Source organism: Rattus rattus, chromosome 13 (assembly GCF_011064425.1).
Source record: "Rattus rattus isolate New Zealand chromosome 13, Rrattus_CSIRO_v1, whole genome shotgun sequence".
Taxonomy (NCBI): domain Eukaryota; kingdom Metazoa; phylum Chordata; class Mammalia; order Rodentia; family Muridae; genus Rattus; species Rattus rattus.
The window spans coordinates 67759525-67780368 of record NC_046166.1 but is presented as its reverse complement, the minus strand read 5'-3'; the positions used below and the strand labels follow the sequence as shown (position 1 = coordinate 67780368).

Here is a 20844-nt window from a genome sequence, read left to right as displayed (position 1 = left end):
TAACTGACATCTTACAAGCTGATAAGGCAGACATGGAAGTGACATCTCTTGTGTATCTTTGGCTAAGCTCAGTGAAGAGGGTACGGACTCCATGACAGCATGAATAGAAAGAGCAGTTGTCCCCAAGTGTTTCTTCACATGAGAAGACATGTACATATCCAGGGCAGGTGAAAGAAGGGGACTCTGTGAATGACTGACATGGAGAGGTAAGGCAGGGACATATGTGGACAAGGTAAGTGCAGTAAAGTATCCCACTCAGGGGAGACCCTAGCATCAATGTTTGCAGGAACCTGGTCAGGAGACTACTTGACAGAGATAGATACTGGGGAAGACTTTCAAGTTGCCCAAGAAGGTTGGGTAACTGAGGTAAAAACAAAAGTTTTGGGCTATAGAAAGATGCTACTTACATCTCATTTGACATAAACACTGTCAATTAAAAGAAGCACAGCTAAGACCTCTGCATTCCACAGAATTAGGATCAGTGTTACTCAATGCATGTGCTATGTGTGTCTAGTCCAGAGACCATGAGACTTGGCACATCAAAAATGACACTGAACACTCAAGAGGGGAAGACTGTTTACTGCTCTTTCAGAGGACCCAGGTTTGGTTTCCTGCACCCATAGTGGCTCTCATAATCACCTAGAACTTTAGGTCCAGGGGGTTTGATGTGCTTTTCTAATCTAAGTAGACTCCTGTACACATGCAAGGAACATATATATCCTCAGGTGTACACACATAACATAAAATGGGGATTTTTAAAAGGATAATGCACTCTCTTTAGCTATGCCTTGTCCACAAGTAGCAATGCACTACTGTGTGGTCTATTCTCTGCAAGACTCTAGAACATCCCGAGGAAGCAGGCAACCATGGTGGTTACAAAGCCACTTGTCACAGGCTATGTTTATCTGGAAATTCAGCTTGCAAGCCTCCAGTTTCTAAAGGTTTCTCGCCCATAAATAGTCCCACCCCATTCGGCAATTAGCAGGGCCGAAGGCTCCCCCTGTTGTAAACAACCAATTACTTTTAAATGAAAACACGACTATTAAATTATCTTTCAATAAAGTAAATTAGAGAGACCAGTCACGTAGCCCTTAGCCACTGCCTTGAGTCATCAAGAAATTGATCTGGCAGAGTCGGATCTTGCAAAGCTACTCCCACCATTTCCCCAGATTATAAAAGCAATGGCTCTTGTCAGGCCTTGGAGGAATGGTCTAACAGTCCAAGTTGACTTAACCCATGAAGGAAGGTCGGTTTTGGGCAATGAACTCCATTTTCTTGTGTTTCATGCATGATTAAATGGTAATTACACAGTAATGGAAAGTGTTTGGCTGATTACAGTGGGCGTAATTGCAGCCCTCAGTATGTCCCCATTTTACACGCTATGCTAAGCAGGCAGGACAATGGACATTTGATGGGTGATATCTTTCTGGAACTCATGGCTCATCTCCTTGAGGAGGGAATTTTGTCTTAGATGAAGTGAAGAAGTATGTGGCACCTTCCCCTTCCTTTGGGGCCTTGACTCACAGATTGAAGCAGCAGCAGTAGCAGCTAGGGGGGCAATGTTCCTCACTCAATATTTATATTTTATTTTACTTTTTTTTATTCCATTCTATCCCACCATATCCATTTCTATTTTATTTTGAGATAGGGTCTCTTGTAACTCAGCTTGCTCTCAAATTCACTAGGTAACTAAAGATGGTCTTGAACTTCCTGGCTCTCCCATTTCTACCTTCAGGTGCTATAATCACAGGTAATTACCACCATGCTCAGTGAAACAGTGAGCAGGCATGAATCCAGGCAACTGTGAATGATGGGCAAGCACTCTACCAACTGAGCCCTAGACCCTTAGCATTATTTTAAGGCATGCGAAAGGGCTATTAATAATAATTTTTAAAATTATTAATAATGGGATAATTCATGCTCATTAAAAATATGACGATATTTATAAAAGGAAAACATCCCACTGGGTTTCCAACTAACCTCCACATAGTAGACGCTGACACATAAAACAGTTGTAAGAAGCCTCGTACAAAATGAAAGGCAAACCACAGCACATCACAGATTATACGATTCCAGTTTAAAATATGTAGAAAATGCAATTCTCTTGAGTATAAAAGTTATGATCATTAGGTAAAAGGAGGAGATCAGTTAGAACCAATAGTCACTATGTTGTATGTAGTCGTCCTGACTCTACGCTTTAAGTATATACTGAAATCCACTGTGCTGAAAAATTTAAAAGAGTGATTTGCCTGACATATATTATATCTCAATTATGTACTAAAAATATAACCTAAAAACCTGTATAGCATAAAAATATGGGCTAGTTAATTCTCCCTAATGGATTCTTCTGGGAAGACATGGGTGAATTAGTACCTCTACTTCCATATGACTCAGGTAGAAGAAAACAAACAAACAACAACAAAAAAAAACTAGACATATAAAACAGCTCTTAAGATTCTATGCTGCAAAAATTAGGAAAAATGTAGTTCTTTATACATTCTTGAGATTAACCCTCTGATGGGGAGTTGGCTAAGATGTTATTCCTATTCTGAGGGCTATTTTTTCCTTGCTATGCAAACTCTTGAGTTTCATGTAATCCCACTTGTCAATTCATGAGACTAACTCCTATTGTACTAGGGTCACATTTACACAGTCTTTACTAATGTCATGAAGTCCTATGTTTGCCTCTAACTGTTTCATATATTTAGCTAAGGCCTTCAATGAATTTTGGGTTGATTTCTATCTGGACTGAGAGGTACAGGTCTACTCTTAACTCTACTACATTCCTAGCACCTTTTGTTTAATTGGCTATTTTTTCTCTGGTGCAAATTTTTGTACTCTAGTCAAGAATGGAACGATTGCAGCTGTGTGGGTTTATATTTTGCCCTTCTTTACTATTCTATTGCCTTTCTTGCCTGTCTGTTGTTTTCTTACTGTGGCTTTGTGATATAGTTTGGGATCATGATGCTATTGTGCTATCTACAACATTGCTCTTTCTGCTAAAGACTCCTTTAGCTACTAAGTGTTTCTTGTTCTGCCACTTGAATTTTAGTTTTGGCTTTTGTATTTCTATGGGTATATCATTGAAATTTGGGTAGAAACAGTAAATATGTAAATCTCCTTAGGTGTCTAGCAATTTTCACGGTAGTTATTCTGCCCATTCATGGTCACTAGAGGTCTATCCAAAGTCTATTATGTCCTTCACTCTCTTTCTTCACTATCTTAAAGGTTTCTTTGTAGAAGTATTTTTTAACCCCATGGTTACACTTATTGTATTTTATGGATGTTGTTAAAACTATTGGGAATGAGACTGTTCCCTAATTTCTTTCTTGGGAAGTTGGTTATTAGTACACAAAAGAGCTATTGATTCATTGTATCGGTTTCAGTGAAAGTTTTTCTCATTAACAGTGGTCTGTAGTCTTTGTAGTCTCTTAATATCAGATCCTGTTATCTACAAATATGGATAACCTGAATTCTTAATTTTCTATTTATATCCCTTCTTGTTTTTTAATTCCTGTTTAACTAAGCATTAAGCACTATACGGAGTAAGAAGAGAGAGTGGGCAGCCTTGTCTCATTCGGTATGCCTCTCTGATTTAATATACTACTATCCAACTCATCCTTCCTCCTGATCGTGCCTGCTCCTTCTGTTGTCAGTTTCTTCAATGTTTTTATCAGGAAGAATTGCTGAACTCCATCAAAGGTCTTTTCTGCACTGACTGAAGTGTCCACGAGGCCTCAGCCCTCAAGGGCTTATCTGTTAAAGCACGATTACATCTTTCTCACTGGGTAACCACCCTTATATCTTTGGAACTGAATCAATTTGGTTGTGGTGTATGACCTTAATATCTTCTTGAATTTGATTTGGAAGACTTTTATTAAGAATTTCCATATCTATGCACTTTCGGTACATTAGTTACTAGCTTACTTTTTTGTTGTTGTGGCCTTATCCAGGTACAATGTTAGCACAATGCTAATCAAACGTTGATTGTATGTGTCCCTTCTCTTTCTGTAGAGGAGCAGAAGTAGCACTGGTATTAAGGTCTTCTTGAAGTTCATGAAGGAACCCATCTGGCCTTGAGCTTTGCTATGCGAGGAGACTTTTAATTATTGCTTCGTTCTTGCTCATTTATATTCTTCTGTTTCAGCTATTTATATCATCTTGCTTTAATTCAGGTAAGTCCTATGTGTCTAGACATTCATTCATGTAGTCTAGGTTGTCCAGTGTTTTGAATATAAGTTTTCAAACTGCTGCCTAGAGAGTCTTTGGATTATATTGAAATCTGTAGTAACCTCCCTGTTTTCAACTGTGATTTTATACTAACATTGATGTTTTCTGCCTTTCATCTTGATATATTTGCCAGGAAATTTTCAATCTTATTTTTCAAAGAATCTCAGTGTTTTATTGGATCTATGGATTATTCGTTTGGCCTTGACTCAATAAAAAGATGCAGACTTCAACTCAATAACAAGATCAAATATCTATTGTTCCCAGGAAGCATACCATACTGTTAAAGATACCTGCAGAGTGAAAGTCAAAGAATGGAAGACTATTAAGTAAACAGAAACCAACAACAATCCATTATAGCCATCTCTGACATCTGATGAAGTTGGTTTCAAATCAACATTACTCAGAACAAAGAATCAATCAAGAAGATATAATAACTGTAAAAAAAATCAGGGTTTCTATGAGAGATTTTCTTGATTAGATTATTTCAAGAGGAAAGACCCACCATGAGTGTAGATAGAACCTTCTGGAAGCAGCCCAGATAAAAGAAAATAGATAAAACCACTGCTTTTGCCTAGTTATCTCTCCTTCTGGAAGGTTACCTTATCCTGTGGCTTCTGTATCCCTTCACTAATACTCGAAACAGCCTTTTGCAGGACTTGACACTCCCTCTCCCACTGGGGCTAGACAAGGCAGTCCAGTTAGGGGAATAGGATCCATCGATAGATGACAGTTAGGGACACCGCACCACCACCACTTCATTTGTTGGGAGGCCAGCATGAAGACCAAGCTGTACATCTGCTACATCTGTGCAGAGGGCCTAGGTCTAGACCATATATGCTCTTGGGTTGGTGGTTCAGTCTCTGGAAGCGTCCAAGAGCCCACGTTAGCTGACTCTGTTGGTCTTGTAGATTCCTTATCCTCTCTGAGTCCTTCAATCCTTCCTTCATTATAGTTGCAGACAAGAGCCTGTGCTCTCCTTTGTGTGCCCTGCCCTCTTGTACTATACTTGCTCTCCCGTGTGGATTCTGCTTCTGTGCACCCTATGCTATCCCTACCTTTCAGTGCTATCCCCACTCTGCCGTGCTGTCTCTTTACTTGAAAGCCACAGGGTTCTCTTTCAGGAATGCAGCCTTGAAAACATCAACTTTCTTTGCTATTCTAGGCCAACAAAGCCATAAGCATAGGGACAGAGAATTATATTCCTCTTATTCCAAGCCAAGAAAGGAGGCCATACCATGTTTTTATATCCTGATTTTTCTTTTCTACAGACTTGAAGATGATATCTAGAAAAAGGCTGATACTAGAAGTGGAAACACCTCTAATCCAGCACAGGGAGGTGGAATTAGGAAGATGGTTTGTTACATGCTAGCCAGAACTCCTTGGTGAGACCCTACCTCAAAACAAATCCAATGTGTGTGTGTGTGTGTGTGTGTGTGTGTGTGTGTGTGTGTGTGTGTGAGAGAGAGAGAGAGAGAGAGAGAGAGAGAGAGACAGAGACAGAGACAGAGACAGAGAGAGATGAGGAGAGACTATCCAACATGACATTTATCTACATACATGATATACCTGGAGTTTATTGACCAGAACAGGACAATCGGAGGATATGTAAGGACGATGTTAAATTATATGAAATTGACAATACTCAGTCATTGTTTGTAATTCTATACACTGCAAAATAATACACATGGAAATTCTATGAAATGAAATTATGAAGTTATCATAGTTCACCAGAGGCCACTCTCTTAGTGATGTCAAGCCTTAGCGTGAGGAAGGTGTAGACACTTTGGAGGTGGGAAGCAGAGCATTTGCTAACCCTGTCAGCAGGTACCTGAGGCCCCATACAGGCTCAGGAGGAAGTCAGGGAAGCCAGAGTTAATGCCAGGTTTGGGAGAAGCCAAGAATTAAACCCCACTTTCTTCATATTGCGAACATCTGCCTTCCACTGCTGCCCAGATAGTCACTGTCCATGTGAAAACTATAAAATCATTCTTTCCCTTCCAGCATCCCTACCTGGTAACATACACATCCCTAAGCCAATGATAGACTAAGAACACACCACCATTAAGTGTAGCTTCTGGCATTTGAGAAAAGAACCTCTGTGAACTCCTGCCTCTACATCTCTTGAAGCACTTACATAAGAATCCTTCTCTAAGTTCACTCCCATGACTCTCCTGCCAAAACAGTTTTCCTACGTGCAAAAGAAGGCATGCATTGATGTAGAGAAAACTCTAATCTAGCAGGGCTCACAGGATTCACCCCAACGACTATCAGGCTATAACCTTTGCCCTCATGCAGGCTTCCACCCAAGTTTTTCCCTCTTTCCTTAGGCTCCAAGCTCACACAAAGCCAATACTAAGTAAAGTTGGCAATATGTGCATCCTGTTCATTTGTCTTTTGTCATAGGGACCTTGGTTATGTACCCAGCCAGAGACGAGAAGTCTTCCTCCCCTAAATTAAAAAGAAGAACAACAAAAAAAAAATCTTTTCTCCTTTACAATACATCCTTTGCTCACTCACGTATGAACAGAGTTCTGTGCCCCTGGCAAGTCCTGGTGTTCAAACAAGAAACCCGTGTTTGCACCTACTAGAGAACTGGATGGAGAAGCCGGACTTGCTGATGAAGAAGTCGCTATCGAACTGCAGGGTGAGCGAGTTGAAGGTGCTGTGGATGTCCTCAGGAAGGGCCGAGCCACTCCACTCCTTCAGCAGGATGTTGCTGTCCACTGGGCCATCCCAGACCTTGAGGATGTCGTGCGCCGTTTCAGTGTCAAACACAATGAAATGGAGGCTGCAAGAGACAGAGAGCTTTTTCGTTCAGTGAGAATCACACTTCCCTTCTACAGAGGGAATCGTCCTAGTCACAGGGCTGTGCTGACCAGCTGCCCATTTCACATTCGCATCCAATGTGTTCTCTGGGAACCTGACAAAGAAGAATGAGGGTCAGAGCAGTTCAAAAATGTAGCAAAGCACATCAGTCACCACTGTAGAAAGCCAAGCTATAGGCTAAACTGCTCGCCAAAGACACAGCATCTCATCCTAAGACTGCTAGATTGTTTCCATAAGTCCAGTCAGAGCACACTCACCAAACAAGTTCAGTACACTAGCTTCTTATTAATGTTGCTCTCGACATGCCACTTGGTGGCAGCACACGAAGCAGGAGAAAGACTTGCAGAAGTCTCTGAACAGTTTGTTCTGATGCTTCAGTAAATTTTATCTTCAGAGTTAGTATATTATTTGAGACAACAACACAAAACAGAACTTTCCAATATAAATTCTCTTCTTTATAACATCTTTAGCGCGCTTATATTAGACTTTTCAGGTGTTTCCCAGAACCGTCTTTATGTTCCAGGAAGCTCGCAATGACAACGGACAAATAGAAGAATTTAGCTAAAATGCCGGCAAAAGGCTTTTCCCCAAGCGAGTTCTTTATAGGTTTTCATTTACTGGTTATTGCTCATGGATTTCGCTACAGACCCAATCTCGGCAGCTGACCTACCCAGAGCTATATGTGAATTTCAACTACATTGTTTCCCGCATATTATATGTACAAAGGACTGGTGCATCTCACCTGGGTAAAGAAATAAAATATGTAGTGTATTTTAGCACAGAATACTATATATAAAGAACAGAATGTGGTAGAATTTATTTCTCAGCATTTATTTTCTTGGTAATTTGTTCTGTCTGCTTCAGTCTTTTCTTCAAAATAAAACTTTATGGATACACCAATATATCTCCTGTATACTACTAGCAAATCACCTGCTTGTTCCAATACCCCTCACTGTATGTTATGATATTCTCATTTATACTTTCAGTATTCCCATATGTGTGAGTATACACAGATCCATGAGTCCGTGTGTTTAATGGGAAGCATGCAGGTGGAACCATGTAAACTGTACGTGCCTACACCATTTCAAGTTCAACTTTACATTTGGAATTGTGAGACTGCATGTGTGAAAAGTATAGAATCTCTTAATTTACTTTAAAATCTTATAAAATGTATGTGAACAGGTGTGTGTTCCTGTGCATGCACATGGATTTAAGGTGCTTGCGGAGGCCAGAAGAGGATGTCAGATGCCCTGGAGCTGGAGTGCTAGAGTATGGGTGCTGATGTGGGTTCTAAAAACAGAACTTTGGTCCTCTGCAAGTGCAGTATGCACTCTTAATGACTGAGCCATCTCTCCATCCCCTGTTATTATTTCAAAGGCCCAGCAGCATATTTTCCCTCCCTCCATTACAGCACAATTAAGGTCTCTCTCTCTCTCTCTCTCTCTCTCTCTCTCTCTCTCTCTCTCTCTCTCTCCTTCCTCCTCCCCTCCTCCCTCCCTCTCCCCCCCCATAGTAGAATATAGTACTACACTGCATATTCTAGAATGGTCATTGAAGAGACGTTAGAGGTTTGGCATTACTCACTAACAAACACTTCACCACCCTGCCCTCCCTGTGACTCTACTTCTAGTCGTGTAATAACGATTCAAGGCCCTTAACATCTTTGCCCATCCCCCACACTACAGGTGATATGTGTGTAGACAAAAAATAGAGGTAGGGGGCCTGGTTAATTGTGACCACTGATGTTTAATGAGATTGGCTATGGTGTGTGTGTGTGTGTGTGTGTGTGTGTGTGTGTGTGTGTGTGTGTGTTTTCCTTCAAAGTAGCTGAGCAACTCGGTATTTGTAGAATTCCAGTATTATACAAAGACCATCTCTGAGACCATAGAAGACATCATTGAATTACATAAACAGCCATCACCATTCGCCTTGCAACTGAAATGCACAATAAAGAAAGAATCCCACATTCTAGTATAAGGTGAGAATGAAATGGCATGGGGGAGGAGAGATGAGATGAGACTCTTAGGCCTGGGGTGGGAGAGGCAAACCCTATGGCAGGATAAGGTATGTGTATGCAGAGACTTGAAACCAAAGGCCCTGAAACAGTCACATGGGGTTTGAGGGGGTGGGGTCATTCCACCAAACAAAAACCCAATACAGAGAGGACGTCCACCTTGGAGAAGACTCAAGAATTCAGAGCAGACAGGAGAGGGAGGAGGAAGGAAGGAGGAAGGAGGGAGGGGAAAAAGGAGGATGGAGAGAGAGAAAAGACAAGAGAGAGAGAGAGAGAGAGAGAGAGAGAGAGAGAGAGATCAGAGATCAGAGAAGAAGTAAGGGGGAGGGGGAAGAGAGGACAAAAGAAATATGACCTCTCTGGGATTGGTTACGTTTTTGACCTTCTGGCTGGGTGAAGAATCAGATCAGGTGACTGTGAAACAATGACCTCATGACCAGCTGTTCAAATGTTCTTATTTACTCTTTATGCTATAGACCAAACAATGCAGATAGATAGTGTCAAATCTACCACCTTTCTGGAGGATGCCAGAAGCAGATCGATGCTTCTTGTGGAAGTTCCACAGTGGAGACCCTGAGGGCCTGGCAGGTTCTAATCCACTTTCTACGGTAGCAAAACCAGATGTGGGAAAGAGGATATAAGGCACTTTTAAGATTTAGTCTCAAAACAAAGAATGCTGGAGTGGCCAGTGGAAAAATGGAGTAGATTAGTGCCTCTGAGTTGGACCTCTGAGCTCCAACCTGTACAGAGGGAAATACATAGGCAGCTTTAAGGTGGTAAGGGGCTCCAAGTCTGGATTCCTCTGATACATGATTTTAAATCCTAAGACAAGACAAAACCAACAAAGTTCATGGGCAGGGACAGAACCATAGCCAACACATTATTTGATCACAGGCATTTGCTGATTTGCACAATGTGTTGTATATCTTTCTAATTAGTGTTGATGTTAAATGAAAAAATAAATAAATAAATAGGAGAGAACATGACTGTGCCTAGGAGTGGTGGATGAGAATGTTTATTGTAGATAAAAGGGAGAACATACAGGGGCAAAAACATCTGGAAGAGTCCAAGAAGAAGGAAACCTGGTGCAGAAGCCAAGACTATAAAAGAAGGCTGTGTAACCGAAATGTCTGAATTATATAGGGCCTTTGGGAGAAGGGCACTAACCTGGGCTAGAAATGTTAGGGTAGAGGGTGGGGTATGTCAGCCAGACGGGCTCCGTAATAGGTTGGGACTGAAGGATGCTAGGAAAACCTAGTGACCAGGTCTGCTTTGATATGTTACATAGGCACCTCAGCCATTTGCCCCAAGGTTTGAGACCTGACAGGTGTGTATTAGCATCTTGCTGAATTCTTTAAAAACAAACAAACAAACAAACAAACAAACAAATAAATAAAAAAGGCACCTGCCACTTATACCAGGCGCATGCTTGTTGCCTTTCTGGGTCTTTACTTTCTCAAAACAAAGATTGAAATCTTAAGTTACTCCTCCCCCTCATTTGGATAACCATCTATTTCTTTGCTACCGAGCAAATGAGATGGGCTATGGAGTTCCGCAGAGGATTGTTTTGTCTCCTCTGCTTACTTCCTTCATCCTTTGATGGATGGGCTGCTTTAGTCTCTTAAAAAAATTAGATCACTTCCTTCTTTATTGATTTTTATGATCTGGAAGCTATTAACAACATATAATTTTAAGATAGTTATTATATAAAGACTAATTTCCTTTCTATCGCAAACAGAAAAAGTTGTCAGTTATTTTTCTACTCAGTGATATCTAGTTGTGTTTTCTGTTGTTGTTTTCTCTTTTTTTGCATTTTTTGTCGTTATTATCTCTTTTCTTTGATTTATTTGCTGAGACAGGATTTCACTCTCTGCTGGGCTTACCAGGGACTCACTGTGGTGCCCAAGCTGTACTTAAATTCACAACAGTCCTTGCTCCCAGTCTTTCCAATGGTGCCTCCATGTGTTTTTGCTATCTTACAAAGTGGATTAGAATCTGTCAGGCCCTCGGGGTCTCCACTGTGGATCTTCCACAGGAAGTACCGATGTGCTTCTGGCATCTTTCAGGAACGTCACTGATTTGGGGATATCCATCTGCATTCTTTTCTGCATAACATGAAGAGAAAACAGGGCCCGCAACTGACATCTGTATCCCAGGCCCCAATTCCTGTAGGCTCTCTCTGGGAGCCTCCTGGCCACTCCTGCAAGCAGTGAAGCAGGCGGGTGAGTTTCTTATCTTTACTTTTCATCCTCTCCTTCATATCCAGTCCCCAGTCTCATCCCCTGCTCTGTAATAGACTACCTCTTATGGTCTCTCCTCATTCTTTTACCTCATTCCCAGGGAACTAAGCAGATCCTAAGGGAACATCCTGCTTCCTTCACCCCTATAAATCCCCTCAGGCCCTACTTGTAGCCCATCCCCATCCAAAGCATCTGCTCCCATTAAACACATTATACCTGTAAACTACCATAGCTCTACCTTCCTAAGGACCAGAGAAGGCAACAGAAACCAAGAAACAAAACACTCACTCAACAAAGACAAAACAGCATATCATCACCTCAGATTACAATCATGTCAAATACATATACTTGGACACCAGCATTAAAATAGAATCAATAACAGCCAGGGCAGGGTCTCTATTCGTGCATAGCAACTCTACTACAGTAGGCACAATAGACATATTGATCAGTTAAGTTCATTTGATAAAGAAGCCACAAATAAATAATGAGAAAAAAAGACATCATCTTGAACAAATGGTGCTGGCCAAACTGGACAATTGCATGAAGAAGAATCCAAATAGCTTCATACTCATCACCCTACACACACACACACACACACACACACACACACACAAAAAAAAAAAAAAAAAACAAACTCCAAATGGATGAAAGACCTCAGCATAAAACTAGAAACACTGAACCTGAGAGAAGAGAAAACATGGAATAGTCTTGATTTCATTGGCACAGAAAAAAGTATTTCTCTACAGAACACCATTGGCACAGGCAATAAGGTCAGAAATTAATAAATGGGACCTCATTTAGCTGAGAATCTTCTTCATGGAAAAGGACACTATGATTTTGAAAAAGCACCAGCTTTCAAGATGAGAAAGTATTTTTACCAATTCCATATCCAGTAGAGAGCTAATGAGAAAACTTTATAAAGAACTCCAAACCTAGCTATCAAGAAAACAAAAACCCCAACTTAAAAACTGGTACAGATCTAAATAGAATTCTCAGGATAGGAAACTAAAATGGCTAAGAAACACTTAAATATTCAACATGCTCAGTCATCAGGGACATGCAAATCAAAACTACTCTGTGATTTCATCTAAGTTCCTTAGAATAGCTAAAATCAGTAAAACAAGGGGCAGCTCATGCTGGCATGGATGTGTAGGAAGGAGAGAACTCATCCACTCTTGGGAATGCAAACTTGCACAACATCTTTGGAAATCAGTGTGGCAGGTCCCTGGGAAGATGGATCTACCTCAATATCCAGCTATATCACTCTTAGGCATATACCCAAATGACACTTGATACTAACAAAAAGGCACATTCTCAACTGTGATCATTGCTGTTCTATTCATAATAACTAGAAATTATGATTCAACCTATATGTCCTAGATGAATGGATAAAGAAAATGTGGTATATTTATACAATAGACTATTACTCACACATTTTAAAAGAATGAAATGTATAGATAAATAAATGGAACTGTAAAAAAATCCTAAATGAGGTAATCCTGACTCAGAAAGACAAATATGGCATGTATTTGCTTATATGTGGATATTAGATGTTAAGTCTTAGATAAGCAATCCATAGAACCATAGGAGTTAGGTTTACAGTAAGGAACTTGGGGAATAGATCTTCCTAGGAAAGGGAAATAGAATCATTGATAGTTGTAGATGAATGTGGAGGGAGACTGGAATGGAAGGATTAAACAGAGAGGAGAACAAGGGAAGAAAATATGGGGAGAGACAGATAAAATGATGGGACATTTATCCTAAATGAAATCACCAAATAATGGGGGAAACAGAGCCCCAACTATATATTTTCTGTCACCAAATGAAGTTTCTAATACTGAGAATAGGTAACATCTAATTGGGTGATTTGCCAAAGTGATCAGATGGGAAACCTCAAACAACCAGGCTGTTTCCAAAGCCGTAGGTTGCTTTACCCACTTGGCCCTATAGCTGAAGACATAGCTGCAGAATTCTAAGAGGAAAAACAGAGAGGAACTGGGAGAAGTAGAGGGAGGGGAAACTAATATATTGTCGGAAAACAAGTCCTACTTTTAATAAATGAAAATGAAAAATTATGTCAAATTGTAATTTTATTCCATAGAAGTTAATAAAGATCACTAAGTTTTCAATATTTTTATTTGGGAGATTGAGTGATAGATTTTACAAGTTTAGTTCTCATGATGATGTGTAAACATATGGTTTTCAGTTTCATCTGAATTTAATTTTAGCATTTTTTATTTTCCTAGATATTACACATTTCAATAAATATGATATAAGATTTTTTTATTTTATTAGACTGTTAATTCTAGTTGAATATTCTGGCTATTTAAAGTATGTGCTACTTTTAGAAACTTCACTTCTTTTTTAACTTGTTAAGAATTTGCCAGTTTTAATAACCATTTTAAAAATGTTAAGCCATTTAGCTATTTTATTTGCTTTTTTCTTGGTTTATTTTTGTTTATCTCTCTTTTGTTTTCTTAGCTCATTTTCTTTGGATTTATTTTTGCTTCTTTTTAGCTTTTGCAAACTAGAGAATGTTCTCATTAGTTATTAATGACAAGAAAATATGGAGATTTTCCAAAGCAACACACTGGGTGAAAAGGTAAGCTGAGTATGTTGAAGTGATTACACCTATAAGATTTTTGGGAATTCAATCAAAAGTTTTATTATTACAAAAATAAGATGTATAGATTAAATGTATAATAAATGAGTTAAAAGGGGAAAAATGGATCATATCTTGTTATTTTGGAATGCTAGCCAATGCTATAACACAAGAAAAAGAAGTTGGAATTAACACATTGTAAATAACATTGTCATACATACTGAAGAAAACTATTAGAACTGAATAAATACTTATACAAGGCAAACATACAATTCATCTCTTCAAGACAGCCACAAAAAAATAAAATGCTATTTATAGTTTATCTTAATATATTCTTATATAAGTATTAGAAGTAGAAATTCCAATAAAAGATAAACATGATCTCTAGATAGAAATCCACAAAGTATTATTGATAAAGCCATATGAGATCTACACAAATAAACACACCAAGTAACAGGCTCTGCCTATCATTGATCAGAAGGTTCAGCATTGTAAAATGTGCTTGCTTTCCTTAGATTCAACTGATTCTATACCACGGCTCCAATACAAATCACAATGATGGCCATTTTTTCTTTTTGAGTTTTTAACTAAGACTAGCCTTGAACTCCGTGTCAGATATGAACACTTAAAATAACCAAAAAATTATAATAGCAATATATTATACTAGATAGACATATATCTCATGGGTGAAAATAAAACCCAGAAACAGACAAACTGAGATACAGATGTCTAAGTTATGACCAAAACCTCACATGAAGTCTTGTGAAGAAAGGTCTTACTGTATCACAAACCAATTAAAATTCTTTATAGGAAGAAGAATATGGAGGCTAAAACAAGCTAGAAGTTGTAGGCTGATGTCATTATGCAGAAGGCAGGTACAGGATAGAATGAAACCTGTCAGTGGATGAGAAGGAAAGATTGGCTGGAAAAAAGTTTTAGAGAGGCAGAGGAGGCAGGAGCAAGGAGGAGGGAGGCAGCTGAGAGAACATGGAAGCAGATGTTAAATTCTTCTCTTCACATTTACAGGTTGTTAGGACTATTTTTTTTATTTCATTGGATTTTTTTATTTACATTTCAAATGTTATTCCCTTTCCTGGTTTCCTGAACATAAGCCCACTGTCCATTCCCATCCCCTTCTTCTATAAGGGTGTTTCCCTCCCCAACCACCCACCCCTTCCTGTCCCCCCTCCGACATTCCCCTACACTGGGGAGTCCAGTCATGACAGGACCAATGGCTTCTCCTTCCATTGGTGCCCAACAAGGCCATCCCCTGCTACATATGCAGCTGGAGCCATGGGTTAGTTCATGTATAGTCTTTGGATAGTGGTTTAGTCTCTGGGAGCTCTGGTTGGTTGGCATTGTTGTTCTTATGGGGTTGCAAGCCCCTTCAGCTCTTTCAATCCTCTCTCTTAATTCCTCCAACAGGGATCCCATTCTCACTTCAATGGTTTGCTGCTAGCTTTCAACTCTGTATTTCACATGTTCTGACTGCACCTCTCAGGAGACAGCTATATCAGGCTCAGCATGCACCTCTTAGCTTCATCAATATTTATCTAGTTTGGGTGGCTGTATATATATATATATATATATACAGTTATCTCAATTTGAACAGAAAACAACCAAGAAAATACATGATACAACGTACTTTAAATCTGAATCTGAAACTTGTAATAGTAATTAAAATGGAGTAAAGATGAACTGGATATCTTGGAATGGATAACCTGTGAAGTCAAGACAGGATAACAAGGCTAGAAGTACATGAATCAATGTGTATTATATATATATATATATATATATATATATATATATATATATATATATATATATATATATATGGGCTGTATACCCATGTAGGGCAGGCTCTGAATGGCCATTCCTTCAGTCTCTGGTCCAAACTTTGCCTCCATATCCCCTCCTATGAATATTTTTGTTCCCCCTTTTAAGAAGGAGCTAAGCATCTGCACTTTGGTCGTTCTTCTTCTTGAGCTTCATGTGGTCTGTGGGTTGTATTTTGGGTAATTCGAGCTTTTGTGCTAATGTCTACTTATCAGTGAGTGCATACCATGTATGTTTTTCTGTGATTGGGTTACCTTACTCAGGATGATATTTTCTTGTTCAATTCATTTGCCTGTGAATTTCATGAATTCATTGTTTTTGATAACTGCGTAGTATTCCATTGTGTAGATGTACCACATTTTCTGTATTCATTCCTCTGTTGAAGGGCTCTGGGTTCTTTCCAGCTTCCGACTATTATAAATAAGGCTGCTATGAACATAGTGGAGTATGTGTCTTTGTTGTATGTTGGAGCTTCTTTTGGGTATATGCCCAATAACTATTCTTATGGAATGGATATGTACAGAATTTTGTTTTGTCTAGATGGGAAAATTATATCTTATCTCGGTGGGTAGTCTATATCCTTATCAATTGGTTGTAAGTTTATTGTGTGGATGTATTGTGGATTGAGAATTTAACATATAAATCAGATTGTTGGGTTATGGTTTGTTGAGTCTTGATTTTACTAGATAGGTGGAACCAGAGAGTTTGTGGCTAGCAGAGAGCTGCCAGGAGAGATACTAATCTGAGGTGAATTAGCTCTAGCTAGTTCTAACGGCTCATTGGTGCAGGAACTATTGACCACCAAGGTACGTGTAGGAACCAGTTCCACTGCTTTTATATTTTTACTGCAACAGAAGTAAAGCCAAGGGAGGCCAGTTATCTCAATTTGAACAGAAAACAACCAAGAAAATACATGATACAACGTACTTTAAATCTGAATCTGAAACTTGTAATAGTAATTAAAATGGAGTAAAGATGAACTGGATATCTTGGAATGGATAACCTGTGAAGTCAAGACAGGATAACAAGGCTAGAAGTACATGAATCAATGTGTGTATTACTTAGCCAGTCAAATGTTGTACTTGTGGTATAGAATGCCACATGAAAATTAACAAGAAATGTGGGAAACAGAGTAAAGTCTGCATGTGTCAACTATCAAAGAAGGTATTGTAGAGTCATGAGTAGTTATAGGGAAACCACAAGGCTGCCTAAAATAAGTGGGCCTGGCTAAAACAGAAAGAGACTCAAGGGCAGGTGGACTGAGAGAACGTCCTTGACTCTCTTCAGTAATGTTGTGGAAGAGACGAAATGTTGACTTTAGATGGAGCCAGTGTCTTGCATGACTGAGGATGTGACTCACTGTCCTTCTCTAAAATCCTGAATCTACACTTAAAATTGACCCATAAGCATCTATTCAGCACAGGACAACCTGTAATAACCTAAACAGAGTCAGACCATCTGTGCATCCACCAGTGCTCTGAGCAGACCTAAATAGGGTTTATGTGGCTTCACACAACAGGTTCAAATGCACAGCAATGGGAGCAAAAGCTGAGGAGACCAAGCCCAACACCAAACAAACCCCTGTGCCATCCCGTTCTGACTCGTGCTCCCATCAAGAGAATCTCACTGAAAGTCAGAAACAGGACTTGGATGTGGGAGATAGCAGCAGTTTGGCAGGAAAAACCTTGAAGAGGAAGAATCAAGTCCATTTTCAATTTTCCCAGAGTCCAACTGCAAGGGGTCTACAAAAGCTAATATGCTTGGGTCTGGGATTACTGGACTAGAGAATGTGGTTACGTTATCATATCCTGCCTCTGGCCACACATGCTCCTGCACAACAGTTTGGTCATGGCTGTGAAAATCTAAATATACATACAGAGTAATCCCAGCTACATATCTATCATGGAGGGATTTCAGGTGACACGTTGGGAGGACATTGCTGACTTTGTATTTCTTACAACACAGAATAAATGGGGAACAACTCAAATATTATCAACAAATGTTATTTAAATAAATTAAAATATGTTCAGACAATGGAGTCATTTTCAACAATTTCAGAGAACAGGGTCTGCCAATAAAAGCATAGAAATCTAATCATGATTACTAACTGAAAAACCCTTCAGGAGAACAAAATCCATGCAGTTCCATAAGTAAGTAGATATTATGCAAATCAAACTTAAGTATTTGCATTTTCACAGAAAAAATATATTTTCAAACTGTTTTGTAAATCTTTTTTCTAAGGTTTTAGTAAACATCTTTTTAAACTTTCTTCTCTTTTTAAGGTAATGTTCTATTATAAGTTAAAGTAAGTCAAATTAGAAGGTTTGCATCATTTGACAAACAGGCGAATGCCCCAAAGAAGGATTTGTATTAAGGAATTTGGGAATGCTCAAACTGTTTAATTCAGTAAATTATTTCCTGGGATTTGTTCTAAGGAATTAATCATAAACATGGACAAAGATTTTCTTGTAAGATTGCTTGCCAAATCATTGTGGGTAAGCTAGCAGTACAAACATCTGACAAGAGAAAAGATGTTTAATTATTCATGTTCATAATACACACTAACCAATGTCTTGTAGACCCACAACTTCAATCAAATTAAAATTAATATTCATAGTTGCCTCTGTGATGTACATGCATGCATTTCTTTGTGTTGCCATTGACCTGTACAGCCACTCCAGCTGTTAGCACAGCATCTGCTGCACTAGGGGGTAGCAGCTACTCTTGTGACCAATGAGGCAGTGATCATTCATGAAGGTTACACATAAACAGTGCATGTAAGGTAGACTCGACTATCTCTGTGTCTTATTTGGCCTAATCACCTACAAATGCCAAGGAGCAACCGCACAAATAGATTGATATGAGATATTTGTCATGTGGAATGGTAATACCTGGTAAAGAGATGATATATGCTTCACAAAAATATGTGTGCCCTAGTTTTATAAGTACACAACATCAAATTTTAATGAATAAAATGTAATACTGTGCTCACAGTATAACAAGAGAGCTGCACAATGATGAGGTCAGAGAATAGGCCCTTGGAACTTTACAGGGTCAAACAAGGAGTTGTAGCAGGGTTCCGCAGGACTGTATAGGAGGTATAGGTTACTGAAGGGACAGAAGTGTGTGTCTATCTAAAGGAAGACACTGGGCAGGACCAATCAGTGAGAAGGAAAGAAAGTGCAGGAGGTGGAACTTATAAAAATTCAAATCACAGCCCCTGAGTGGACCCTAACTTGAGCCCCTTCTCTGCCCTTGATGGCTCTTTTGTCCTCCCTATGCCTGATGCTTCCCCATCCCTGCTTGAGATCTTGATCATGCTCATACTCTGACTCTGTGATCTCCAACTCTTCTTCTTTCTCGATGACCCTCTTCTCTTCAGCTGTCACTCCACTTTGCTTCCATGTCCTCACTCTCTTGCTGGGTCATTTTCCATGATGTACAGTTCTTTTATCTGTCCTGTCAAATGAATATGGTGGTTCCCTAAACAAACCTCACTCAAGACACCTGTGACAAAAGGTAGATTGAAAGGTTCTGGGCTCATCTGCTGCCTACCACTAAGATACTGCAATGCAGACAAACTGAGAGCAATGTCATAAATAAACCCATTTTTCTCTTTAAAAGTCTATATTAGACATGATATTGGCAATGTTGATAATGTTATTATTGTAATGTTAATACTCTGTAAGCTTTGAGTTCCCTTCCACTAGACCACCCAATACAATTTCCCATGGAAAATTGGGACCAGCAACACAATCAAAGAGATCTCTCTGAACTACCACAGAAAGGCACTCAAGTCTAAGATACGGTGTACTCTGGGGTGATGCAAAATATAGCCCTTGGTACCCTTTACTGGCATTCACATCTCACCATTTTTATTGTATAAATCACAGTCATGCTCAGCACTGAAGTGCATGCAGTTTCTCAGAGAAACATTAGTTTGCAATCATTAATAGGACCAAATCTGTTATGGTGCTTTGTTATTAGACTTTTAATTTAATTCAGATCATCAGATAATTATAGCATGTTAAAGTTATAAACAAAAGTCTCTGCAGAACTCTCCAATGGAATGAAAAGGAATCACTGGGATAGGAAAGTGTGTAGGGAGGGCCAGCCGACCTATAATCTATACTTGTCCTACAACCCATATAGCATAGTCCCATACACACACACACACACACACACACACACACACACACACACACACACACACACATACACATCATGAAAAACGTTAGAGTTACAATCTTTTTCAGAACAAATAGTTCATGATGGTCATATTTCCCTTTTCTCTCACCTTTCTTGACAAAACAGCATCCAAGAATGATCTGGCCTTCCAGGGATTCAAAAGTGATCCAGCTACAACTCTCTCAGCAAATGCAGCAACCCTTGCATTATTTCCCCATGAAGCTGCTCACTAATATTTAGACCATGAGAATCATCTGTATTTAAAAGTCATAGCACGAATGTACAGCAAGGCTTCCTCTTGTCATAGGACAAACTGCACTGTGTTTACTCGTAATTTGCAGATAGAAAACATAGGCTGTATTGACTATGTCTCCAGTGAAATTATTAAGGCTTGTTAAACTCCCAGCACATATTGCAAACCAAGATCAGCTTCTGTTCTGTGAGCATAGTGAAATTAAAACAAAACAAAACAAAACAAAACAGTACAATGTGTACTTTTAGTTATTTTCTAAGCCACCATTTTCAAAGGTCAAGCCTATTTTCTGAAATGAGTTACTTCATCAAAATTATGGATAGGTGAGTTGAATATCAATTTAGTAAATTATTTACAAATACTTATGCCTCTCTCTTCGCTTATTGATTGTTTAATTTCTTTGAATTAAAAAGTTGTGCTGGCAGAAGAAAATTTCCTAAACAGAACACCAGTGGCTCAGGTGCTAAGGTCAAGAATTAAAAAATGGGACCTCATAAAATTGAACAGCTTTTTTAAGTCAAATAACAATGTTAACAGGACAAAATGGCAGTCTAAATATTGGGAAAGGATGTTCACTAACCCTAAATCTGACAGAGGGCTTATATCTAAAATATATAAAGAACTCAAGAAGTTAGACTCAAAAAACCCAAATAAC

At 39.1% G+C, this 20844-nt stretch overlaps 1 protein-coding gene across 1 annotated transcript in view; it reads right to left on the bottom strand.

Moving 5' to 3' along the window:
- Positions 1–20844, bottom strand: part of Csmd1 (CUB and Sushi multiple domains 1) — a 1514424-nt gene that overhangs the window by 209222 nt on the left and 1284358 nt on the right. The window contains exon 26 of the mRNA XM_032918494.1: positions 6816–7018. Within this exon, the coding sequence (XP_032774385.1) occupies positions 6816–7018 (203 nt within the window). The remainder of the gene's footprint in view (positions 1–6815; positions 7019–20844) is intronic.